The sequence below is a fragment of the Enoplosus armatus genome, chromosome 9 (assembly GCF_043641665.1).
Source record: "Enoplosus armatus isolate fEnoArm2 chromosome 9, fEnoArm2.hap1, whole genome shotgun sequence".
In the NCBI taxonomy this organism is placed as follows: domain Eukaryota; kingdom Metazoa; phylum Chordata; class Actinopteri; order Centrarchiformes; family Enoplosidae; genus Enoplosus; species Enoplosus armatus.
The window spans coordinates 6,224,652-6,252,040 of record NC_092188.1 but is presented as its reverse complement, the minus strand read 5'-3'; the positions used below and the strand labels follow the sequence as shown (position 1 = coordinate 6,252,040).

The following is a 27,389-nucleotide window of genomic DNA, read 5'->3' as shown; positions in this document are numbered from 1 at the left end:
TGGATAATAATAGTCTGCTCAAGAGGGCAATTCAGTCTAGGGCAGAGAAAAACATGTTTAAAGCTTGTTTTAAACGTATCATATAGTGAAGCCAGTCAAAGGATGTATTTTACTCCAAAACCACAGAAATGTATAGAAAAGTGGTAGTATGTGTAAGATCATGTCATCCTGGAATCCTGAGATTTGCTGTGATGCATTCAGTAAGATAAAAGTACTGTACACTATCTTGGACCATTAAATTCCTTTAGTTTAGTCAGCATTTCATGCAATATTCATTTGACATAAAGATGTATTGACAGCAACACCGTGCGCAGCCTCCACTCTGTGCTTCTAATGCACCATGTCTTATAGCCATGCCTGGGTGTATTCCATTGTCACGGATGACACTCCCTATAGTAAAAGCACTGAGAGATCAATGCATGCAGGGGCACCACCTGTGCTGCCTGGAGCCCCACTAAAAGCCTCTGCGTCTCGTCTGAAGACGGAGCTGGCTTCCCCGGGGACTCGCCTTACAGCAGAAAGAGGGAACCCCCCCCGCATCAGCTTTGGAACGCTCCATCGTACAGTTATCCACTGCTGGGAAATCAACGCAACTCCTCGTAGCTACCCTGTCTTTTCTTTTTTTTTTTCACTTGTGCGGTTTGAGCAGGCCTAATTAACTTTCTGTAACAAAGGGCTCTACCGCCGTTGCTTCACAGCCTTATTGGGAGAGCTTGCGGCATGATACCACGAGCTGAATGTCACGCTCTCCTTGGGCCGATCAATCCAGGCGATCTGATATCAGACACCTGAGGGATGGCTCTAGCCACAGATCGCTCACGCGCAGACTCGCACGGACACGCACGCAAACACAATCGAAACACATTGTCGGGCACGTCGCAGGTACTCACACAATCACAGAGAATCAACACTAAAATGCACTAAACCATGGCTGGGGCCAAGGACGAGAGCTCGTCCGCAGACAGACGTGCTGAGCCGAAAGCTTGTCTTCCCAAACATTTTGTCTTTCTCCTATTTCAGCCATATAATTATCTGCATGTCAGCTTGATGAGATGACTCCCATGTTGATAAGACTCTGTTCAACGCAATTGCTGCACTTGTCACATGCTCACTGACTGAAAATTGCGTACCTTGCTCAAGGTCACAGACAGTGGTTTTCCCCCGGGGGGAGAGGGAGCCAGACGTGCAACTCCCTCCGTTCGCATGTCCATGTCTTTGCTCGATTTCTAATTGCCTCTGTGAGAGGTTGTGGCCTGTGGGGGGAAAGTGGTATAGACAACAACAATCATTTTGTATTTGCCTGTATTAGTCATTCAAAAAACAATCAGCGATGGTAAACATGCAGTTTGCCCTCCCTGGGAGTGTTGATGACAATCACTCTGTTAGCAGATCATCTGTCTCTAACCTAAAGGGAGAACAACGACTCCCTTATGCAAACCTATTGAAGGGATGTCGTTTACAAAGTTATAAGCTATATAAACTGCTCCGAGTACTCACTAGGCCCTCGGATGTTGTTCACTGTGGAGAATGAATGCTTCATTCGTCTGAATACCACTATTGTCATCTTCCCATCCATCAGTACTTGGTTTCAAGACAGTGAGTAGTTCTCTTTTTTCTGCCTTCCCAGCTCAATCAATATGGTCAGCAATAATACATGAGTCGAGCTTGCCTCTGTATCTGTATCTCACCTTTTCTTCATCTCCCTCTATGATTCTTTCTCATCCTCACTGTACAATGTGCAGCTGTCTTTTCAACCCTGACCACCTCATTATCCCCCTCCGCCAATCCTTTTTTCCCCCCTAACTCTCATTTGCACTACTCTCCACAAAGGCTAACAATACTCTTCAGTGTTTCCATCATCAGCAAAGTGTTTTCCCTTGACACTGCTTTGACTTCTTGTCTCCATTACAACAAATACTCCTATTATTCTCCCTCTGTCTTTCTTTCTCCCCATTTTCCACTCTCTTTATTTTTTCCTCTTCCTTCCATTCAGTTTTGTTCCTAATAAAATGTAAAGGGGGGTTGATGGGACCGTAGCTATTCTCTGTGGCGTGTCCACGACCCCTCTTAGCAGCAAAGGAAGGCCACGGTGGACAGGCTTCGGTCTCCCACTGAGCTGCAGCGCTAATCCGCCAGGGGAATCATATCAAATAGAAATGCCCTTACGTGTCATTTATATGAAGAAAAAAAACAGAAGCATGACAAATAGTCTTAGCAGACTTCCTGTAGGAGATTCACTATCACTAAATGGTGTAGCCGACTGCAACTATTTCTCTGAGAATTCCACCACAACTCGCCATAGATGAAGCATTTGTTGGACTGTGCTGTGCAAACACACTCAGGCGAGCTCTTAAGACAGACATTAGGGTTAATTTGCTTGGGTTTTCAGGATAATTTGGCGGCCAGGGAAACACTGGTGAGTAACAAGCACTCCAGTGACGCGGGGCTGCCAAATCAATCCCAATCTGAGCATGTCCACTTACTCTCTTCTCACTGCACTGCCAACATATTGAGCAGGCATCTTCCTGGATACTGGAGTAATCCAATCAAAATGCATCATGGGGATACCATTATGTGCTCATTTATACAGCTGCAAAGAATTCCCTTCGAGGAAATATGCAGAAATCAATAACTCAAAATCCTGCCCTCTCTCAGCTCGTCCTTTTTTTAAGAAGTTCAAATTAGGTTTGCGGAGGAAATCAAATAAAAGTTTTGTTTTTACCCTCACAGCTGAGAGAAAAGGGCCCCTGCTTATCTTAAGTACAACAGCAGAGTGAATAAGAAGGTCATATCATTCAATCTGAGTTTGGGATTTTGTTACATAGTTAAATTGGGAAGAGAATGAAACGGCAGAAGATAGTCTTGGAGCGCCTGGGAGATGCATCATTTTTGCTTTCTCTCGTTCCCTTTCTGAAGGGAAATGGGCTTAGGAATTCAATCAGCTTTAGAGAGCCAAAGCTGTATGTGATCCAGCTCCGCCTTGGTGTCTGTGTCCTGAGTACACGAGTGAAAAGAAAACAAACAAAAAAAAAAAAAAGATCAAACAGGGGGGAAAAAAAGAAGACATTCAACCAAACAGCAGCAGAGCGTAAACATAATGCACTGTCATTTGAAAAAAGCCAAAGATGTCCTGGCTGTGTGCACCTAAATTACTCTTTCAGGAAATGGAAACAAAATTAAACCTACAAAACTTTTTTACAAGATCTTGCCATCTGGCTCAAGCGCTTCAATCCCTGTTATACCTTTATGCTGTTGGCTGAACACAAGCGAGTGCTGTGGTATTGATCCAGTCGTACACCCCTTTTATTATCTCTTCTCCCATCCAAAGGCAGCTTTCCGCTTTGATAGCACCACTGTCATAGAAAAGCATAAATTCTCAAGCCCATTTGCTGTGAGGGGGCGGATAAATGGATGTGAAATCAAGCCATGAAAAGCCAACATGGCATGGTGGGGAATTTTATCCTGAGCTCATTAGGAAAAGCATGTTTCCTTATTCGCACACTGTATTGCTGCACACTATGCTGATAGAATATTTTTTCTCTCTAGCTCCCACATTTTCATGAATGCTTTTTAATTGGGAATGTTTGTTTGGGCTTTTGTTCTGCAGATATTCTTTGGCACACTAGCCGTGGGAGAAATCAAGCCTGGCTTCAGCTTGTCAAACTAACAGTGGGCCATAGAGGAGGTGAGGAAGAGGGTCCTGAGGCCTCTCCGTGCTTTGTGACAATAGGGCAGCTGTGTGTCAGTGAGACCAGAGTAAATAGGGCTGTGTGGAGTCACAAAGCTGCCCTGATCAAAGGCGTCTATCTCAGTTTGCTGTCAGAGTTTCTAGCGTCCTCTCTGCTGCTTCTCTGCCCGGCCTGGCTGGCTGACTGGCAGAGGTACTGGTCTAATATGAACGGAGAGTAGCCCCAAAAGAAAAATCTGAAGACACTGCCTGCAACACACTGTTATATGTAATCAGTCTGTGTGTGAGTCTGGAGCTGCAGCGGGTTGGAATTCACAATCCCCACTACCCTTTGTTGCCTTTCAGATCCACTGTTGTCTTTTAAGTTCAGAGAAAAAGCTGCACAGGTAAGAGATGGTCCAGCAGGGGAACAGCGCCTGTTGTTTTCTTTTAAATGTACCTCCACACATGCTCACCCACATCTATCTCCTCCCGCCTCTATGTCTGAGAAAACTGCACACGTGAAAAAAGGCCCTGAGGTGTGTTGTTCCAACAGATATGCTAATAAGATTCACTAGAAGGAGGAATTTCTCTCTTAGCTTTCTTTCCTCATGGATGTGCCACGCCCCAGGGGACTGCTATGCATATATTACATTACTGCTCATGGATTAGCATGAGTTTGTGGAAGTATATGTATGTGTATGTGCTTTTGCATCCATATGTTTGTGCACAAGCACCATGTTGCATACCCTCACACATACATGCAAAAGATGCTCTAAGGTCTTGATCCTCTACCTGCCGATGTTTTATCCCCTCCTTCTTCTCCATATATATTTTACCAGAGCTGCAGGCCATCTCCAATTAGGAGAGCTACACTGTTTCCCCACTGCAGCTTGGGCCCAGTGTGCATATCTTGTCCTCTTTCCCACATGGTGGGATCGCAGTGAGGTGATGCGTGACTGCTCATGATTGAGCCCTCTTTAGCTAACAGGTGCTATCATCTCTGCAAACCCTGGCCGGCGCCTCACACTCATGGTCCCCACAAAAGGTGTAAAAGAAGAACAAATGTATGAATTATCAGATCACAAAGAGAGGCGCAGCGTGAAATCCCGGACTGAATGATAATTGAAAGTGGGCTTTTGGACTTCAGGATAAGAGCATTTCATAAGAGAATTTCAGGGACGGAGAGGGTTTCCTGGATTTGTGTAGGCAAACCCTGGTGATTTCCATCTCTGTTGGCCCGTACCGAATCAGTCTGAAGACGTGAAATCGACACTGCATTTTGATGAATGAAGTAGTCCAGCTTTTAAAAAACCCTGTCCTTGAATTAGGAGTGTTTACTCCCGACAGGGTCCTTAAAAAGCCCAGAAATAACCCAGAACACTCTTCATTTATCAGGATGACACGTCTCTATTGGCTTATAATTTTGAGAGAGGGGGGCGCTCGATAGATTTTACAAGTTGACTGGTGAGAGCCCGGCTCTGTTACCTGCACAAGGTTTAAGAGCTCCCTCTCTCCATGTCCTCCTCCTTATCGCTCTCCACTTCGCTACAACATCTTCCTCCAGGTTTTGCCTCCGCTTCCCTCCCTTCAAATCACAGTCTTTGCACCTGTAACCCCTGGGTGAGAGATGATTACACCTTCCGAAGCAGAAATTGAACTGAGAGCTTGGCCCTGACCTCACTCACACACCTACACCTCCACCCACCTTGACTAACATGTGGAAACACCAAAACAACCACCATTAAAGAGAGGCGTACGCCTGCAGAATTAAAAAGAACAGTAAATAGGGTGAACATTTGCTGCATCATGTCAGTATAGCTTAACAGACATGCAGCTGCCCTTTATTCATTGATAAGCACATGCAACACACATCCTCCCTCCTGCCTCACAACCGCCACCACTCAAAACAGCGGACCAAAGGCTGCAATTTTTAATTCACTAAGCCCCGAGGCTAAATGACGGGTAGTCAATGTCCTGTTTCTCTGCATGCTGTATCTCCCACAGAGTCAGTAACAAACTCATTTTCCCCACTAGAAAGAATCACAAAGACTTTGTTGGCGAACTGAGAGAGCAGAGACGGAGAAAGAGAGAAGTAGGTATAAACAGCAAGGGGAGATTGAGGTTGAGGGCAAGAAGGAAAAAAATGGGGGAAAGATGTGATGGATTGAAAAGAAGGGGGATGGCGGTTTGAAGTGAGATGAGATAGCGTCAAGGTGGGGGGAGGAAAGGGTAGAGAGACGGGGGAAGGGAGGGAGGTGGGCCACTGAGAAAGCGACACACTTTCCGGGCTTATTTACACGTAGCTGCCAGTATGACAGGTAATTTGGGCAAATTCTCCACAGAGCCTGCAGCAGACGGCGGGGGGATAAAGACGAAAGGAGAGAGCAATAAGAGAGAAAAAAGGGGAAGGGAGGAATGAGGGTAGAAGCACTGAGGGGGACGTGCGTAGACTACCTGACACGGCCTGAGTTGGGTCTGAGAGCAAGACAGCAAATGGGTTTCCAGATTCCAATCAGAGGAGAGGGGTGGGATAGGAGGTGGGGGCGAAGAGATGGAAGGAGGAGGGTGAAACAGGGGCAGAAGTCATCCTGTTGACAGAGTCTGATCATTTTATTTATCTGCAGCAAGGAAGAGATATCAAAAGCACTTTTTAATTCAATTTCTCTTTTCCTGTTGAGGCTGAAAGATCAAGCAGAAGGCAGGAATGGTTGAGGCAAAAGACGGGAAAAAAAATACATATCCAGATCTCCCGATTTATTCAGGCTCTGATTTATTCACTTGTTTGTCTAACTTGTGCTGTGTGCCTGTGTGAAGGCAGGTGTGCTTTCCTCTCAGTATACTTCACGTTGGGGCGACGCAAGCCTGTTAGACTGTATTTATAGAAAGCTCTTGTTCTTGTTCAGCGCGTGGCTGTCTGTCAGTGCTCAGAGCCAATTAGAAAACACTTGTTAATGGAGCAAGCACTCCCCATCCCGCTACCGTGTGTGTGGGAGTGATGACTTTATTCTCCCTCGCAGTGACAGCAATGGAGGTGTGGATGACAGTAACAGAGATAACGATAAAGAAGATAACGAGGTGTTTGTCCCTGTGGGTGGAGGTCCCTTCAGGGGATGCGGGGTGCACATTTGCACTGGACCCTCTGCTGGCTTCCCCTTCCTGTGATGACTCATGCTTCATAGGTGGAGGAGTGCTTACCCTGTGCTGACCTTTTAACCCTGCCTCCTGCTGTGCTCAAAGCCTCAGGCATCACAGACGTGACCCGTCCTTCTCTTGTCACACACATGCATGAGCTGATTGCAGCCATGAGCGCATGCTGCACACACACATGTCAATACTCCAGTGCGCATGCACAACTACAGCCCACCTGATATCAGTCCTCCATCCAGGATACTGGATTCACTTAGATTCACACTGAGAATAGGCCTGGTTAACAAATGTGCACATGTTCACGTGTGCATGACAAATGTGTTCACACATGCATACACAAACACACTCTACCCCTCCAATTCAAGCGCCCGTACTGCTGGTACACACCCCAAACAGCCCCATGCAGAGCAGTACGCCTGGTGCTACACAGCAATCTCACAGTTTATGACACAGTGAGAGGGAAAGAGCAACAGAGGTCCAGCACATAAGAATGAAGAGATGGGGCAGAATGAATGAAAAACAAATGGGGAGCAGGCACAGAAAGAGACTTTAAAAGAGAAACTGAGAGATAGAAACAAGGAAACAGGTTTTAAAGAACACATTCACAGATGTAGATGAGGTCAGGACAGATGTCCACATCTGGAGGTGGGAGCAGATTCCAGAGGAGGGTGCGTGGGCAGGGGGGAGGGGTGAGCTTGGGCTGGGTGGTGGTTTGAAGAATGAGTGCAATGAAACATAATCAAAGACAGTGAGAGAAAGGATTACGTTCTTTGCTTCAGTGGAGTATGTAATTGTGGTAAAAAACACTGTGACTCGCTGTGACAACAAAACACAATTGTGCCGCAGACACCCGAGTGTGATGCTGGGAATTAGCAGCAGTGATAAAGATGGAGATAACAGTGAGAAGATGGGGAGGAAAGATTCGGCTGATTATCAGTGTTGATGATAACAGTGTTGGTGGTTATCATAATGAAGGTGGTGGGGATCAAACGTGGCATAATGTCTTGATGATATGACAAAAAAAAAGATGACTTGATTAAAATTGCTACTGATGCCAGTGATGATAGTGTTTTTTTGTTGGCACAATTTTAATCACAGAGATTCCAGATTTTACATATTCTGCCTTAATTCAGTATAGCAGGAAGACTGTCTTGCATCACATACTTTGTTTTTGTTTTTTTTGTTGCATTTTAGAACGCAATCCCCCTTATGACTTCATGAATATTCAACCACCAATACTGCCCTGGGGTATCAACACTCATGTCACTCTTTTATTTTAAATCTAGTATGACTGCTAACCCTAGAAATTAAATTAGGGCTACATGGCCGTTTTATACCTACAGAAGCAAATTATTTTTAACTGAATTAACTTTAAGCTTTTAAGCTTTTCCCCACAATCGTTGAAGGTCCCACCCCAACTCTTGTCACCCATACTGATGAGCTGTCCACTATCTCGCCTGAGGCTGAGGCAACCAGCATCCTTAAAGAGCAGCACAGGTGTGGAAGAACAGGAAAATGGAAATCGACAACATAAATAAATAGTTTCACATGTTTATTAACGAGTTCTGCCTACATATGTTTTGCCCAAGTGCCAAAAAAGTGGTTGACTTTTTAAGCTAATACCATCTAGTGGTCAGATCCAGAACAACTGCAGTGTATTACAGGTTGATTAGAGGAAGGATCTTTACTTGGGTCCCTTGGTATTACAGGAGGGTTATTACATTGTGTTGTCTTGATTGTGGGATATTAAGTGTTGTGAGTGGGGAGGAACTTGTGTCTGTTAATGTCTAAGTCATGTTGTATGATTATTTGATCCTCATACATGCCGGAAATCAAATTCTACTGTATATAAACCTGTTTTCACAAACTGGAGCTACGCCAGTAAAGGTGAGGGAGGGCTCACCTTTACTATAATATAAGGTTTGTTTGGGTAGAAACACATTTCAAAAGTCAACATGAGAAATAATTACATTTTGAAATAGGATCTGGAGGTAATCACATGACAAAATAACTAATAATAATAGGACCAAGAGAAATAAATTGATATTGGGTAAGACAACCAGCGACTGATAAGTCATCTTTCAGTGGATTTAGGTTTCACCTAGTGTACATATTGGCTCTGCCTGCTCCATCTGCCTGCTTCATTTCCCAAAACTGACATGGCAGCAACTGAAAACACAATGTACTGACCCCAAAGTTATAAACCATCAGATGCGCATGCACACTTCATTCACAAAAGTTGCTTTTATTAAAAAAATGTTTGCTATAGTTTACCTCGCCCAAAGTATTATTAATTATACTGTTACTTTTATTCTTTTTTAAATATCTTTTTACTTTTTTCACTTGTCTTTTTTATCTTTTTCTGTGAATCAAGTTGTATGGCATCTGTTTGTATGAAAAAGTTGTATTACAATTGTTAATGATTAACACCCTCAATGTTTTCCACAATACAAAGGCAGGCAGGCTCAGAAACAGAGTGAGGTATGAAAATTATTTTATTTCAATGTCAACATTTGCATAGCGTATGTTTCTAATACACATGTACCAATCTGATTATGTTGTCTTGCTACCTCTCACTGGAAGCTCTGTGAGGCGAGTACAGAGTACCATACTTGAATAAACAAAGCTTTGATTAACTGGTCTTTACACTGACCCCAATCTTTGAAAAGCCTAGATACGCCCTAACTCTGCGTTGCTTTACACAGGTAATGTATGGCAAGGTCATCCGTCAACCCTGTGTAATTAACTAGGTGGCCTGAAAATGCGCCTTTAGGATACCATTAACCCGTGCTTGCCTAACAAGGCTGTGCAAACACAGACTAAATACACCAGCAAACACACATCTGTGGCTAGAGTGAGTGGGAGAGCGGAGAGGAAAATCCATTTCATGAATATTGGATTTCATTATGAGGGTGAAAAACAGCTTTGCTGTGGATCATTCTTTAATGACCCAAAGTCCACATGCATGAATCTTTTAGTAGTGGCTGTCTGTTTGATATGGGGGAAGGAATAAGAGAAAAAAGAGAGGGGAGAGCTGCTTCCCCAGTGGGTTTTGACGGACCATGAGACGAGACTAGGGTTGAGCACCTGGATCATGGACTCAGACAATCTTTTGGACAGGTAGGTCATCCTGCTGCAGACACAGAAAGAGGCCAAGTGGGGATTCAGTTCTCAGACACACTTGTTACAGTTTCTCTTATTTATGGGAAACTGCAAAGGAGAAACAACAGATTTTGGTTCCACATTCAAAGCTTGAGTCAAATCTTATGCCATGACTTATTTTTTTTGGATGCATGAGGCTGGGATTAATTCTTTGTTCACAGTTTGTTTTCAACATGAGAGAAGACGCTTGCAGCTGAGAGCCTCTTCTCCCCTCCAAACTGATCCACACTGATTGGCCAAGAGGTCAGATTCCTCACTTTACTTCTCTCCTCTCGAGCCGCTAGACTCCACCATCCTTCAGTTTGGTTTGTCGCTAGCAATTTACAAACAACTCACCTTTCTGGCCAGGGCCAAATTTTTCCAGACCCAGTTTTCTGAGCATGTGCCATAACAGATGTGTGTCTGATTTTTATGTAACTGAAATCCAACAATTTTCTCCAATTTTCTTTGTTTATTATTTTGGAAATGGAGGGCTGTCATATTCAATGTATTTAGTCAAAATATATTTTTATTTTCACTAACAAATTCTCCTTCAATCAATCAGTGACTCAGAGGTGATTGACATTATGATGAGTAACTGAAAGGAACACTGGTGAGAAATGGCAATACAACTAACATGCCAGGGAACATGATGTAAGTCAATATTAGTCAGAGCAGCTGTGCTCTTGTCACCTTTAATTATGTTGTGACTCTGCTGCTCAAATCAGGACTTTGTGATTTTATCAAAGCACATCCGTATTCAACAATACAACCCAGAATATCTGAAAAGGGAATATATGAGATCAAAAGGAAAGTGTGTGCACAAGATCAAAAGCTTAAAGACAATGTGGAAAATTAAACATATTATTAATCACTTGAAATTACAATAAATGCCACATTGGTATTACTTTATTAATTTTTTTTCCTGCAGTTTGAGTGAAAGCGAGTGTTCCCCGATTATATAGCTACTGTTAAATCAGCAGCTTCAACCGAAGAAGCAGGTGGAGTAACACAGGCATGAAATGAATGTTGCAACCAACCTGGCAGAGCTAATAAATAAGACAACCAACCACAGCCAGACACAGCCATCCATATGGTGTGCTTCTGTCTCAACCAACTCTATCTGGCTCATCCATCCTTTGTGCAAAGCCCAGTCCATCCCAGAGGTGGCCTTACCCTTTCCAGCCCAGCCAATTAACTCCTATAATGCAGCACTCTTCTCATGTTCCACTTCCTTACATGCAGGAGCCATTACTGGTGCAGCCTCCCGCTGACCTTCTTTCAAACAGAAGGTCAGCTGGAGGTAAAGACAATACATCTCCTCCTACACATATGGATCCCTCACTGGCTTCCCATCAGCAACATTGAAATCTGTTCAAAGGGGCACCCAGCCAAGTCGCAATCACTGCAATCGAGGATAAAACGCGTGTCATTGAAGTGGTTGCCGACTGCTTACCTGTGTGCGTTACCAGCATCCCTTGAGTATAATAATAAAGTTAATAATAATAATCATAACCCAATATCAAATGCCAATCCTGTTTTCACACACTTTTGCATAGGAAAATAAACTTGTTACCAACTGTTGACAAAATGTGTCAAGTTTGATCAAAATCATCAGCGATATCTGAGATATCACCTTTTGCGTTGAAAAGTGTGACTTTTATTTACAGGGTAATTTGTATGGCTACTTCCTGGTTCTACTGAGCGAGGTACCCATCATACCATTACTGTTTTTGTATACGAGTGACGTAAGGGCAATATTTCAATGTTATCGTATCTCAACTTTTGACACTATGTTCATATCATTTTATTGTTTTACAAAATAAGGCAAAAAGAAATGGTTTTGTCTTAGTGAAGAGTTTTGTCTGAAGCAGAATACAATTTAATATACATGTATTTGCCATACATTTATAAATATATCTATATTGGAAAAATATTAGTTTCATTACTGTGATGTTGATAGCAGTCACATAGGCCTGCCTTCGAGTGATGTAATGTATGTTCACACATTCATGAAGAATGTATTCACACATGTCCTTTGTTATACCACTTTTGACTATTGGAAGGAGCCATCTTTTAACGAGCATGGCATGAATTAAGTTATTAATATCTGCGCACATTTCCATTAAACTTGCTGCAAAGGGAGTACATTACAGGGGGCACCACAGCAGGCGAAGCGAGGCTTTCATTACAAGTTGTGAAGATGTGCTGCTCCCCGGGTAATCAGGGCAGACACACGGTTGACAACTCTGATGGTACTTTTTATCACATATGTCCATATCCCCGTAGGCACCAAGATGCCCCAGTAAAAAGCAAACAGATGGCCTTAGGTTGTGCGCTTGTGTCTTTTAAGTGTGAGCTGAGAGTAGGAAGTAGCAACGGGTGAGTGGGCACAGTTGGAAGGACAGGGGGTCCCCAGGGCTGAGCACTAAAGCATAACTTATAGAACACAAACCGGCTGGGTTTTACATTATAATAAATGCGGCGCTACTGTAATGCAATTCTATCCACTTCCATGTTTGACTGTGTAATTGCCGTCCCTGAATTGAAATGTTGCAGTTTCAAAGACACAGTATTTCAAAGCCATTCAGTCTATATGGCTTGACAACTTGTGTTGTGCCATCTTTGCTTTCAGTCTGCACGGCACACTTGTATAAAAGAGAATCTCTGCTCATTTAGAAGTCCCTGCTTTGAGAAAGAAATCACTGCGCCTCATCAAGCTGCACTGTCAAAATGCTGACAACGGACATCTATATACTTGTGAATAAAAACCTCGCTGCCATGAAGGGAGCAGAAATGAGGCATTAAATGTGACAGGCATTGGCTAAAGCGTTTCTTACTCAGTACATGATATCAACCATATTTGCTTAAGTGCATCATATTCAGCACTTCATCCCAAATTTTAGAGACAAAACATGTTTAATCAAGTGCAATCCATTACACATATGATGTCATGGCTTTAACTGTCTGAAATAATTGAACCTTAAGGCGAGTCTTCTCCTGCCATCATAACTCTTCACATTAATTCACCACACAAAACCAGTCTGGTAAAAAATCTAATTAAAGGAAAATCAATAGCAGCAGCAGAATTCCTTCCAACATTTTTTGGATTTATAAATGCTCTGTAGCATCTTTTTTTGCTGAAACTTTTTTGCACTGTAGTCGATCAGCTGCTATCTTTCTTTTCTCTCTTCCATCAAAAAAAATCTTAAACGAAGCCCAATGTCAATAAGGCTTGATCATGATGGATTCAAGAGAAGATCAATCACGTCGGCCTGATTGAGAAAACACCTGCACTGTCTGCCCCACATTTGTCATGTCTGATTTAGCTGCCTCCCTGCAGTATACAGATCAATTCTGATTACAGCTGTCAAACCCAAAATAACAAACAAAGGTAACTGCAGGTTTGATGAAGCAGATATTTACGATAAATACCAACATGAAGCGTAATAACAAGTGTTGAACTGGGTTGTTCAGATATCATCTGATTTAAATCTTAAATACAGTCGGTCTTGCTGTGACGTCAGCCTGATTTTGTTTAGCAAAACTTTTCATCTTGAACCTTCTCACGTTTTATTTTGTATGGGCAGCCTCTTGTCACATCATCACTCAGTCTATGACTAAATATTTCATTTTATAGTACCGTTTAAAGGCCTCTCTATCACTCAGTTATTTTTCATCCAGTCTATTGCAGCAGAAATGCATAACAGTTTTGTTTTTAAGGAGCCAGTAAAACAGGCTCAGTGGAATTAATTTCTGTAATGTCAACTACTCCAATAACTCTTATTGTGTCTCAAAGTACAGCAGTTGTTTTCAGGTATAGATATTGACTTGTCAGCAAAACTATGTTGTATTAGAGTACTGTTGCCCAACATTAAGCAGCAAATTGCCCTTTTCTGACACCTTCATTATTTCTTAATGGAATTGGAGGTCTGCTGGCCAGATAAAGGTCACATCGATACAGTCAGTACCCCCTTGATGGGGAGAGAGTGTGATGTTTCGCTGCTGTGACAAAATGATTTCACAGAGTCATTTCTAAAGGGGGATCTGCTAAAATGTTTGTTTTTGTTTTTATGTACTAAACCTATTTGGCGCCTCCAGCACTATATTTGATCAGTACATCAAACATAACATTAACCCAGAACACTCTGGGTGACGGGGAATATTGAGTTCTGGCAGGTTCGTTTTTATTGATACATCTACATGTGCTCTAGTACTGCGATAACTGCTGCAACTAGGAGTAAACAGCAGCCCAACAAGGACAGTAATGAAGAGGAATTTTAATTGGAAATTTGATTTGCATCTCTGGAATGGTATGCATTTTAATAAGTACAATTTGGCCAGATTCCTTCATGTTTAGCGCTGCTCTAACAAGAGGAAAGGGGGAAAAAAGTAATTGGCATGTGTTTTTTTAAAGTGAACCACAGCCTTGAAAAGTCTAAAGATTTTTGATGAAAATTTGGAAATCACACTGGCACCCTAGGAATGATATTACAAATTATAAATACAACAAATTAGATAGCACCATTCACCCACATCCCTTAATGAATAAAGGAACTGCATGTGATTGAAGCACAATTTAAAGGCACGCCATATCCTGGAAATGTCTTGAATAATGTTGAATATTGTGCTCACAACCGCCCCCATGCAGGTCCAAGCACTAATGGAATTTTCACCCACTGCATTACAAAACTGGGAAGAGCAGCACAGGCTTTTAGTGTTATCCAACCCCACATCTAATTAGTGAAATATCATAATACGATAACACAGCAGCGTCTTCTCCCAAACCCAATTAATGGTCTATTGCAGCACAAATGTTTGATGAAATCTCACCTAACATCCCAATTACCACAATAGCAGCACAATATCACAAATATGATATTTTGTTCAAAAATGATTCCTGTGATCTTTTGCTTCAAAATGTGTGCAGCAATTTTTTAACACCCAGAGGACATGGAGAAAGGAATCAAAATCTTTCAAGACACTGTAGAACATTTCCTGTAAGTCCATTTATGGGCTGTCACAGCCAAATCCTTGGTGAAATTCTCCTTAACTGAGTCTTACTGTCAGGATGTCGTGCTAATATGGACACTTTATTACAAGAAAATCCCACCGGCACCTTCACAGCTGGAGCCGGAGCCACGTGCCAGCCTTAAACGACATGAGAATTGTGGCATATCTCTAAATCGCAGCATAAGCTCTGAGTGGAGGACATCGACTACGCCAAGCATTGACTACCACCGGGCATCGGCATGGTTTGTTTTCCTAATTATGTAGCTTTCCAAATAGCAACGGAAACATGTAATGTTAGTGCATGATTGCTGTGTATGCTGGCAATTTTAAAGAGCATCTAAATATAATATTTTATGTAACCTGTGGATTCTTGACAAGCTCCAACCACTTATTATGATGTGGGCGCACTGCATGAGCATCTTATTAGAGGTGTGCTGCCTCGCTGGAATGACTCCCTAACCAGTGGCATATCACATTAGCACCAGCTCCTTAATGCCGCAATATCACACAACAAGTGACCCTGAAACAATTTTACTACTCCCACTCACAGCAATATCACCCAAACACAGTTTCATTGGCAGGATAAACCTGACATGTTTTTTATACCACCTAATCATCTGCCTGCGAAATCAATCCATCTCGATCACTGCCTGTTGCGGGTCTTTGAATCCCTCCTCCCCTTCTTCCCTCACACCATCTGTCTCTCTTCCCTTGCTTCCTCTCAGCAGCCCTCCTTCAATCATTTTTTCATAACTCCTCCATCTCTCCAGCCTGTCCACCCACCCTCATAGGCTCCCTCTGCCCCCTCCCCCCCGCCCCCCAGCCCCCAGCCCCCACTGCTTCTCGCTCTCTGCATTAAACATACATATACCACACTGCAGTGCTTTTTGTGTGTGTGCAAATTTCATGGCAACGTGAGAACATATCAGCTAATGATTGGAGCACGGTGGCATTGACGCTGCCCATGCTTGATTCACAGCCACACGTTAGCCGTCTCAGGTGCTGACCGACTCATTATCATTTAGAACCGCTCGCTGCACAAACTACACACCCACACGGTCTGTCGCTAACTCCTGACAGGAATTAGAATTATGTGAAAGTCAGGAAGAGAGAGACATTCTTACAGTCACTATTATGTAGTGCCAAAGTCCGGGGACCCAGCCTCTCGTATGCCTTTTTTGGTTCCCATAGGAGACTATGTTGGTATGTGGTGCTCATTAGCACACCCTGTGTCGCTTCTCCACCCCTCACTCATGCCTTCTCTCTCTCTGTTTATTAAAGTCTGGGACACAATTATCCCATTCTCTGTCTCTCTCTTTCACCCTCCATCTCTCTCGCTCACTGTGAATGAGAGTCTGGAACACAATTACTCCTGTTCTGTCCCTCTCTTTCTTGCACTTTATCCATCCCTCCCTCTGTCTAGCTCTCTCTCTCTCTCTCTCTCTCTCTCTCTCTCCACCTCTTATGGCTTCAGGAGAAGTCTGTGATGGGAGCAGCTGCTGAAATATTTATTGATCTGTTTTCCTCAGTTTTATTTATTTCCCTCTCTTCCCTCTTGCCCTCCCTTCCCCTCTGCACAGACCCAGAAACACCTCCAGCACCATAAGATGTCAGAGGCGGCGGAGGGGCTGAAAATCCACAACATGAAACCATTATTTAGCATTTGTTGCACCCAGTAGTTTTACCTGTGTAAACAAAACAAGAGGCGTGAGTGTGGGATGAAGGCAAATGTGAAAACAACAACAGCATCAGCTACAGCAAGAACAGATGCGGCACAGATTGAGCTGTGAGACAGGTGGATTGTTCGGCATATTTTGATGCCGGCATCCGCTGCAGGGGGTTGTTGACAGGAAACACCAAGGTGCTGCTCGTTTTTTTTGTCAGTGTAAAGGAAGTTGTACACAACTGCAGGCTATTGAAGTAATAGTAGTCATGGCAACAATACCCTGAGCAATTATAATTACAATGGTAACAGTGTTAGTACTGGACTAAATGGATTCACTGATGAATCTGACGTTATCTCTGCGTAATTAAAGGGCTTCCGTGCTATCGCATGTCCCCGTGGTAAATATCAGCGCAGTTAACCGGGAGTTTTGAGGTTACTCCAACGGCGAGCAATTCAGCAGTCGTTTGAAACTAATGTTTTTCTCCAGCCTTCTGTTGTAGCACAAATGATTAAACTTCCACACACACACACACAAGGGAAGGATCACACACATAAACACATGAACACACTGAGACACAAACACACATACACACACAAAGCTAAGTCCCATCACCAGGCATGGCCTGCATTAGTGCCTAAGCCTTTTCCATTGATTTGCCGGCGAGCTCCTTGTCTTTTGGTAATGAGGACAGGGAGAGAAGCGGGACCCTCGTCCCTCCCGTCTCCCCTAGGACAAGCCGCCTGCACTAATCTGAATTGTGTTTCCAATGATGCTAACTCCCTGGCACAAAAAAAGACTAGAAGGAAGAGGAATAGAGGGAAGAAAATCACACAGCGCTCTCTCTCCCCCTCTAACAGTATTCATTCCTCGTAAATGTGTAACATCTGCACATCACCAAACAAGAAAACATCTCTTTTTCTCCCACTCTCTTTTTCCCTGCAGACAGCTCAATCTGCAGTGTGGACTGAAGCCCTGAAAACCAAAGGGAAGACATTTGCACTGTGCTGAGACTTATTCGATTTTCTTTATATGAACGCTATTGAACAGAGATCAATGAGAGTTATTAATATCCACGCTGATGTGTGTATCTCTGTATATATAAAGACGTCCCCTTGTCTCCCTCATTGCTGGGCTCCATTGGCTTTGCATTGATTTACCGCTCACACCTTTAGAGGGGGGAATTGTTGAAATTCATCTTCCCAGTGGCCCAAGTAAAGGATCTATTCCACAGTGTATACATGCATACGTTTATTTCTCTGTGAGAGTGTGTGTGTGTGTGTGTGTGTGTGTGTGTGTGTGCCTGCGTGGGCAAGTGGTTGATGTGAGTACACGAGCCACCACTTATTCCTGCTTCTACAGCCACTCTGCTCCCTCTTGAATGATCCTTCCTCTGCACTAAATAAAACATAACCCTTTTTGCGTTTGTTACAGTGAGAACCCACAGCTAATGTTCATATTCACACCTGGACCGACGCAGGTCTTTAAGCTGGGACTGGGACACAGGGAGGATGAGGGGAGGTTGTAACGGAGCGAATTACTACAGTAATTAAACACAGTATAACTACCTGTCCCGAGCTGAAAGCAGCCCCAGTTCCTTTCCATTACACTGAACTCCATATATTATAACTGTAATTATAATTGCAAACAAGCCTCGCTGTAATCATTATTTATGACACTGACACTATGTGTAATTGCCAACCCCCCGAACCAATATGTGAGGCCCAGTGAAGTGTTTATCAAATCCGACAGGAGAAATCTCAAGGGCAGCAAGGTGGTGCTACACCCGGCTATCGTCCGTGGCAACGCTATGGCTAACCATCCTCAAAGGATTTGAACCTGTGACCTCTCAGTCACCGCTCTGCCCGGATAGCTGCTAACACTACGAGGTGCGGACTTCTGCTTCAGCTTGGCAGGTCACGGGGTCACCAGCTCAGGGGTTATTCATCTCAGTCTAGCCTGTAATTGGAAATGCTGCAAAATCCACGTAGTGAGGACATGATAATGAAGACAATTCAACATTCCTCTCTGTTCTTGTCGTTTGGTATTGCCACTGATACCTGCCACCCCTTAAATTAAGTGTTTGAGCTGCTTCCTCAAGGGGTATAGGGAGGTATAGACTCCCCAGAGCCAGGTGCAATAGATTCAAACATGTCTTTTTAGTATGTGCAATAAATCACTTAACTTAAACCATTGAAGTGACCAAAAAGACAGTCCTTGTCTTATTGAAACATTTTTTTTTTAACTTTTTCTTACTTACTGGTATCTGTTTTAATCTATTTTTACTGACGAATGTTTTGGTGGTGGTGGTTTCTGTTTTTGTCATTCTACAATTCAAATTTCCAATTTGGGACAATAAAGACTGAACTGGTTGTATTTTACAGTCCTTGATGTGGATCCTTAACACCTGAAATCCAATAAGAGCATTGTCAGAGGTTGCTAGTGGCATGATTATCTGCACTGTATTCAACAATAGACGTTTCACTTCTGAAGTAGTTCTCCAAAATAGTCCATGGGTGCAATTTGACTCTTTTCAATAACTTCTGGTACATTTTCAAAATGTTTCTGCTGCTTTAAGATTACAAAATCTCAAAATTGTTCTCACTCTCTGATGCCTTTACCATTACAGCACTTTGCTGCACCCAACAACACTTTTGAAACATTAAAACACGTCTCACAACTCTTCTCCAATACACCATGCTTTATTCACCAAACGTTCTGCCTTTATCAGGGTGGCGACGTGTGTCAATTCTCAACATCAATAAAAATTAAGTTTCCATTCAACACCAAACTCCTTAATTTTCCACCACAGCACCTGTCTCTGCCAGTCCTCGGTCAAAACACAGCTGGATTTCCTTAAGGTACAATCTTGGCTCCACTATGTGTGAGGAATAGATTCAGTGGAAGATGTTGGATGCACCGTACCATAGGCCACCACAGAGCAGCAAGAGAAACAGAAAAAAGGGGAACCCAAGGGAAAAACATTCAGACCACAAACCCACTCCAGGCTGGTTAAACCCCCGACCCTTGTCCCCGAGACTCTTGAGACCAAATCCAGGCCCCCTCGCTCACATACTTGCAGATAAATAAAACCTGCCAAAATGGCAGAGCATTTCTGAGCCAAACATGGAGAACAACAGCACACAGAAACCATGGATTTCAAAGGGAGGGAGAAAAAGCAGAGGCCCCTCCAGAATAGGAGCGCAAGGCATCTGTTGATGCTGGCATCTCCCTTCTCTTCATCTCCAAGCCAACACTGGTGATCCAGTCGAGTGTGTGTGTGTGTGTGTGTGTGTGTGAGGGCAGGGAAGAAGGCTTCGTGCTAACATGTGCAATGCGCATTGACCCCACTTGGCCCCCATATGTTGTTGAAACAAGAAGGATGGCGGGCTACAAAGCGACCCCGCCTGTTTTCACCTGTGTTCCTGCTCTGTACACTTCCTATTACCAGAACCTCCATCACAGCAGTGCATGTTGGTGGAAAGACCCATCTGTTGGACCGTTTGAACATTAGTGACATATATGTACAGTATACAGTACGGTGTGAAAGGGGGGTTTCCTGTAAGAATTGCATTAATGGATGTTTGTAAGGCAGAAATCTGTTTCCTAAACATCTAAATGTATTAAAATAATATCCTTTGGTATATAACCTTAAACATCCTCTGCTGTGACCTATGTAGCACCATAAGAAGAAGCAATTTCTCTTGTCATCTTCACTTTTCACTGAATCAATGACGGCATTATTCTCATTATCAGATCTTGCAGGTTTCTGTCATAACAGAAATCCTTTGAGCGGAGGGTAAATTGTTTAATTTCGTGTGGAGGTGTGGATACATTCACCGCCTTAATGCTCCATCATCGGGAAAACGGTAGAGCCTCACAGCGTCTGGTCTCATAGATGAAACAGGTTTTGATTAATTGCAGACAGCTTGTGTGCCAGAAATACGTAGATATTTTACTGTATGTATGAGTAGGCGCTTGGCCATCCACCCTTCTAGAGTTATGGTTCTCAGACATTTTAAGTGGAAGAAAAGGGAAAATAACTGGGAAGGGAAAGCCATGATGGCATGCCAGGAGCTGGCCATCACACCCATAGAGTGGTTTGTGCAAGCCAAGCCAGTAGGAAACCTTTGAACAGCCCAATTGTTTTTTGTAGCATAGAAGAAGCCCTTTTTCAACCTGGTTGGCATCCCATTGTACAGGTCTGAAACACATTTTACTATCTGTTTCTGAGGGTATGAAAGACAAAAACGGCACTCCCTGTTAATAAATATTTGTCGTGCAATAATAACTCACACACTATCAGCTAAACAATGGTGGCGAAGCATTTAAGCAACCACATACCACACTCAGGAGCACAGATAAAAAGGATTATTCCGCTGCTGCATGATTTATCAAGCAGCGGACAGTGCCCTTTTAACAGTCATGTTCTTCCTTTATAATGCATGCTTTCTACCTTAAAAGATGGACGTGTTGTGGACCTACAGCAACTCAAGAGCAGCAGGCGGGATCCCTCTCCGAGATGAATCTGATTCACATGTGCTGCAATGTGCACAACTCACATCAATATCCAATCATACCTCAACTGTAGCTTACATGATTGGTCATACTTTCACATCCCAAAAACCCACAGGTTATAAATTCAGAGGGCTGAAAGCTGAAATGAGAGTCAATGTGGCTGTAGGGTTGGTTTGTGTGGAGCTGAGCCCATTGAGTTTGTGTGCTGTGTACGTCCTGCAGGGCTGTCCGTCTGCTCTCTGCCTGGTGTGGAGAAGGTGCTTGCTGTGGCAAGCCAGCCATGACCAGCTGGGCTCCCCTGCTCACAAGGAGCTCAGGAGCAGGAGGCTATAGCCCGTCTGCATCTGCAGGTTGTTAACCTCACATCTTATTGCACTGACACATCAATTATTGTTATTAAGGGCCGGAGTAATTTATTTATATACTGATTTCCCACAGGACGAAGGCAGGACTAATTGAGCCAGGTGTGTGTATTTGTGTGTGTGTGTGTGTGTTAATGCTAGATGGGCAGGGGGAAATTAGAGTGCATGGTGAGAATGCTGCGCACAACTAATATATGGTGGGACATCCCATAGCATGGCGAGAAAATTAGAGGATGAGATGATGAAAAGTGCAAGAGGATTTTAAATATTCCCTGGTCAGCGTCCCCTGTGGACAACAACAACATAACAACACTGTCTGCTTGTGTTTTTCATGAAGAAGCTGGTCTGAATCCTCAAGTTATCCCTAAAAGGTTTGAACTGCAGGAATTTCAGGGCAGATGAATGAAGTGTGTTTGTCTGTTTTGTGGAGCTGTGGGGAAGATGTTTTATGCCAGTGATAAAAGAGGAAATGTAGGCTTGACTACCCAGTGCCTGTTTGACCCCCCAGCCCCCCCCCCAACTGTCCACTCTTCATCATGTATTTCTCTCTGTCTCTTTCGACCTTGGTTTTGAAGAGAGAGAACAAAACACTGTCTTTCTCTCCTGAGTCTCCCTGCATTGCCTCTTCCCGTACTTATGTTAACCCCACCACCACCCACAACCCCCCCCCCCCCCCCCCCTGCACTGGTGGTGCGTCGTGTGCGTGGGATATCAAGCCAGTCATGTCACGTAAAGGAATGTTCACAGAAGGCTGGGAATGGGTGTGTATTTTTTTCCACAGCAGATATCTTAACATGCATCACTCGTTGCTTACGATGAACCACGAGGTTGGCTTGGAGATGAACCTGGCGCTGCGCTCACGTGCATGCGCTCACGCAGACAGAGGCGCGCGCCAACACACACACACACACACACACACATCGGCTACGGCATCTCTCTCTCTCTCTGTCTCTCTACATTTGTATATATCTGCGTGAGCAAACGGAAAGCTGGAGCGCAGTGGCACAGCAGACGCGTGATTCACAGGCAGGTAGAGCCCCCCTCCTCATCATTAGTATTCACCTCCACAACCGTTTCCAGAAAATGAAAGGCGAAGATACGTATGCGTAGAGGCGCAGCGGCAGAGAACCGTCAACACATCGCTAAAGTAGCTCGAAAGAACTTACCTTTCGACAGCAGAACCAGGATCAAACCAGCAAACGCGTTCCGCAAGAGGGGGCAGCCCATGATGGAGTTCTGATTGATTTTCTGCTTGTTTATGCAGCCAAATGCCTTGGTACTATTCCTCCTTTATGGTGCCGTTGCGGGGAATCTGTGTATATAAAAAAACGACCCAGTGGATGAATGTCAACAGTAATAGTCCAACGCTTCTACATGTGACTGGACGAAAACATCAGTCTTGTCCACTTGACTTTTCCTTTTGATGACCCCCGTCGGAGAGAGAGAGAGAGAGACGGAGAGGGCTGTTTGTCTTCTCCTGTGAGGAATCTCTCGACCGGAAAAATATCAGAGCAGGAAAAAAAAACAAATATCCCAGACACTTAGTTTGTCTCTCTTGAAGGAAAGAGAAAATATTTTAGGAAAGGCATGGGAAGAAAAGGTAACGTTGAAACTGTCCAATGGCTTGACATAAATATGTTTTTTAGTCAGAGAACAGGATGGGGTCTGCGCGTCCTGACCAGTCGCAAGTCGCCACTTCAGCCTTAATTAGCCTGCTCCCGTATGTCTCTGTTGGTATGCAGCGCGTCTCGTCGCTCCGCACTCAGCGCGTCGCAGGGAGCAGCACTGAATGCGAGGCGCACAAGAAAGAACATGATTGACAGTTCAAGGAGAGCCCCTTTCCCAATCACCGGCCACAAGGAAGGAGGCGGGATTTACGATTGCACCGATATGGCGCTCGGAGAGGCCGGCCAAGCAGCCTCGCCGGCCAATCAGAGGGGCGCGGTGGGCGGGCAGAGCGCGACGCGAAGCACGGCGCGGTGATAATGCAATGTGATTTATGGCCGGTTCGGTGTTGCTGCAGTACTCAGAGAAAACAGTCCACAGGGGGACAGGCAGGCATAATAACTACAGGGACAGAGGTGGAGGGGGGTGAGTTAGGGGCAGGTGGAGCCATATGGGCTCCGGTGCGCGGGTTTTGGGGAGGATGAATGGAAACAGAACGAGGTAGAATGAGGTAGGTTGTGCCGCTGATGAGCAGATGTTACTCAATTGCTGAAAATGAATATTGTGAGATTAGAGGAGGAGAAGCCTGAAAAGACAAACAGAAAATTGCCCACATAAATATAAGTTGTGGGTGGACTGGGCGGACTGGGTTGACTGGGTAGAGTGTCAGAGCAGATTGTGCAGCACTGCAGAAAACACACCATCTGACTTAATCACACTGCTGGCTTAATGGCAGGCGACACAACCCCGTGTAGGAAGACACTTGATATTTTTGCAGAAGCACTAATGAGCCATTTATAAACATGTTAGTCTCTTAGTCTCTGTGCTACGTCTGGTACTTAAAGTGTGAGAAGCAGTTGTCTACAGTGAAGATCTCATTTTCTTCAAAAGGCCACTTGCATGGTGGGCTAATCATCTTGCATGAGAGCTAGAAGCCCGAGAAGACAGACACCTGCTGCTACACAGGAAGCTGTGTAAGTCCCAGAAAACGTGATTGCCAAATGGATGCATGCTTCTTTAACATTTTCCAGTTCATTACAGTCATATTGCATCACATCAGCAGACCCCCGTCGGTCAGAAACACACAGCATCCAGCTCATGAAGAGGCCACTAGGTCCATTTTGCAATATTTACTGTATGCCTCAGATGCTTATTTCCATATTAGCTGATGTATTGTTCCATGTTTGACTGATACACTTGCTTCTTTATTCCTCGAATAACCAATTAATGCTTTATTACTGCTGAGCACATATATTATAAAGCACCATTAGCTGATGTATGGCATTCAGACAGAATTACAATAAATACAATTGGGGATTAACTGACTGCTTATCTGCCTCAGATGAAAGATGAACGGGCAAGCACTAAGAAAACCCAGGACTGATTAATGAGTCAACTAATCAAAGCCCAGCGTCAGTTACTTACAGTGTTTGACTTGTTTGTAAATACTTATTATTCACTATTAAAGATTTGACACAGTGGAGTGAATCAGGAGCCAGCCGTGTTTGTATTAACCACCGGCTCATTAGGGCGATATTTTTGAATGTTACTTTCTGATTTTTAGCTAACTGATGCAAAAATGATTTGTGATTCGTGGATATTGCAGATGATAGATAGATAGATAGTCCCAGTTTTTTATACAGCCGGCAGCAAAGTGGCATACACAAACAGTGAGGACGACACTATAAATATAATACAAGTAATTGAATAAAGAGAATAGGTCTAGTCTTTAGCCTGAGAGAAACCCCAATTCAACATGGCTTGTACACCCTCAACTGTATGCTATTGTTTGTACAAAACAATTAAGCCTAGCACAGTATGGTACGCTGTTCCTCTAATCAGCATGTCCTCCTCCTCCTCTTCATTTGGACATACAGTATTTGCCCTGAAATGCCGCAGGACAGTTATTGTACAGCTTCCACATTAACATAGAAACATTGCCCTCTGCGTGATACTAAAACTCTGATCCAAACAAGAGATACTGTATATGCAGTTGCAAAGCTTCATTAATGGCATTCATGATTGCAATCAGTAATTCAGCTGGGTTTCCGTGTACTCAGGGAGATTATTTATAGACCTGTCACAAGTTGCAGTTTGTTTTTACTCTGTTGTTCCAAGTTATTCAATAAAAGTAGAAACACCTGCGAAAATGTTGACATAAATTTACATTTTGACTCAGTTTTTACAAAGGCAATTACCCTCAGCCCTCGCCAGCTCCCATCATACTGTATGACATTCTGAGCACAGTGGAAGTGGGCTGAGACAGAGGAATATTTCTTCATTTTGGAAAGACTGACATGCTAAGGCATAAGGACCTGGGGCTGCATTTTGCATTGTAGTTAAATTTACACATGCAACACTTACTGTAAATACACAACATGCTCACATTGTTACTTTGAGTGTCTGTCGTATTGCTGACAGTGGTTCTCTACTTCAGCAGTATATCTTTATAAAGTATAGGCTTTCTTCTCTGCGCTTAAACAATGCTGATGGGTGGGTGGAAAAGCACTGGGTGTGAAGAATAGACTGTATATGAAGGGTCACCTCTTCCTCCCGCTATGCAAAAGTGAAGTCAAATAAACAGGGATGGATAAGAGCCAGTTATTATCTCCTTATATCATCTGACTGCTCAGTTTAGAGTTATCTTGGCTGTTAAATTTGGTGCGATGTTTTAAAGTTTTCATCGATTTCTTGTTTTGTTTATTTTTATCTAAAAGCATTATTGTCATACTGTCTGATTTTGTCCCTGAGGGCAACTCGGCTGAGAAGAACATGAGCAATCATATTAGTCCTGCATCAATGGGCAGCATTAATATGAGCATCGAGCTGGACTTGCAGGCTCCCGGAGACTTAGAGGGCCCTCAGAGGCTCACTACCTTACAGAGACTGATAGTGGACCCTCATTTCAGACAAACAGAGAAAGAAAAGCACTTAAAAAGAAGGAAAAGGTGAGTAGACAATCGTAGGAAAGTACATGTTTGAGGTTAGAAATTAGTGTGTATGTGCTTGCTCAGTCATTTTAAATGTTGGCTGAAGGCAAAGTAAAAGTGGAGGCAAGTGGTTTTGTACCGGGGGAAATGTTTAAAGAGGATGTAATGCAACGGACAGGAGCCAGAGAAAACTTAGCCTGAGCTTCTCCCAGGCCCTCTTACTCACAGAAGAGCAGGAGACTTTTTTTCTGAAGAGGGAGACCTCATCTTCTTCGAAGGTAACACTAATTAGAGTAGTCATCTCAGAGCTCTGACCTTTTGTAGATTTTCTGTGTTACCTTCAGTCTTTAATTTCTTAACCTTTCCTAAGTGAAGGTTCTCATACCTGCAGCAACCAGTTATTGTAACTAATTTTTGACTTAATAATCCCAATCATATCTCTCATTAACACTGTTTTTCATGACTTTGGTGAGTGACTATTTTCTTGCACAGAGCTAACAGGCTTTACAGCGCTGTCATGGCACAGCAAAATAGAAAGATTATTTAATATGGCTTCTTTGAGCATAAGGGGGATGTAAGAGTCACATTGATTGGGGTTGTTTGATGTATGATGGGGTCATGATGGATACTAGAGTGTGATTGACTGGCCACAATGCTACTGAGTGCATCGTAACTCATCAGGGGGAGGAACAGTGAGGTTAGTTTGATGGATTGTAATTTAACCACACTTTGCAGCAAGCTATTTAAAAAATTCTACAAGATGCATTGTGTGCTACAAGTTTGTCTGTTCAGGGTAATACCCAAATGTGCAGTGAGGGTATATGCCTGAGCCTCGGTACGTATCGCCCACAGTCAGAGTCACTGAGACACCTTGAGAGCACTGGGCTGAAATGACAGTCATTTCACACCCAATTAATAGAGTATAAAGCAGACCCGTACTATAATGTCAGATGTTGGCACCTTGACTGTAAGGACAAACATAGAAGGACACCTTGCCGAGCTTGTTTGAGGAGCGGGGCAGTTTATGCAAACATGTCTGACTTGGAGTGCGTCTGGCTGGGGGAACCTGTCCCTGAAGTGTCTGCTGTAGAGCTACCAGTTGGGCTGAGCCGCCCCACCAGCCTGTTTAGAATGGTAATGTATGGAGATGCGGGCACGGGCACTTTTTCCCTCTTTCCCCTTGCTTCGTCTTTAAGCCCCCCACATTAATTGGCATGGCAGAGGCGGCAGTGACTTGGTTGTAATCACTGTCCCTCGGAGAACCCCACTGAGATGGATT

At 43.7% G+C, this 27,389-nt stretch overlaps 1 protein-coding gene across 1 annotated transcript in view; it reads right to left on the bottom strand.

Annotated features, from left to right (window-relative positions):
• Window positions 1-22,742, bottom strand: part of iglon5 (IgLON family member 5) — an 83,601-nt gene extending 60,859 nt beyond the window's left edge. The window contains exon 1 of the mRNA XM_070911872.1: window positions 22,682-22,742. Coding sequence (XP_070767973.1) covers window positions 22,682-22,742 — 61 coding nt within the window. The remainder of the gene's footprint in view (window positions 1-22,681) is intronic.
• Window positions 22,743-27,389: the final 4,647 nt, after the last annotated feature.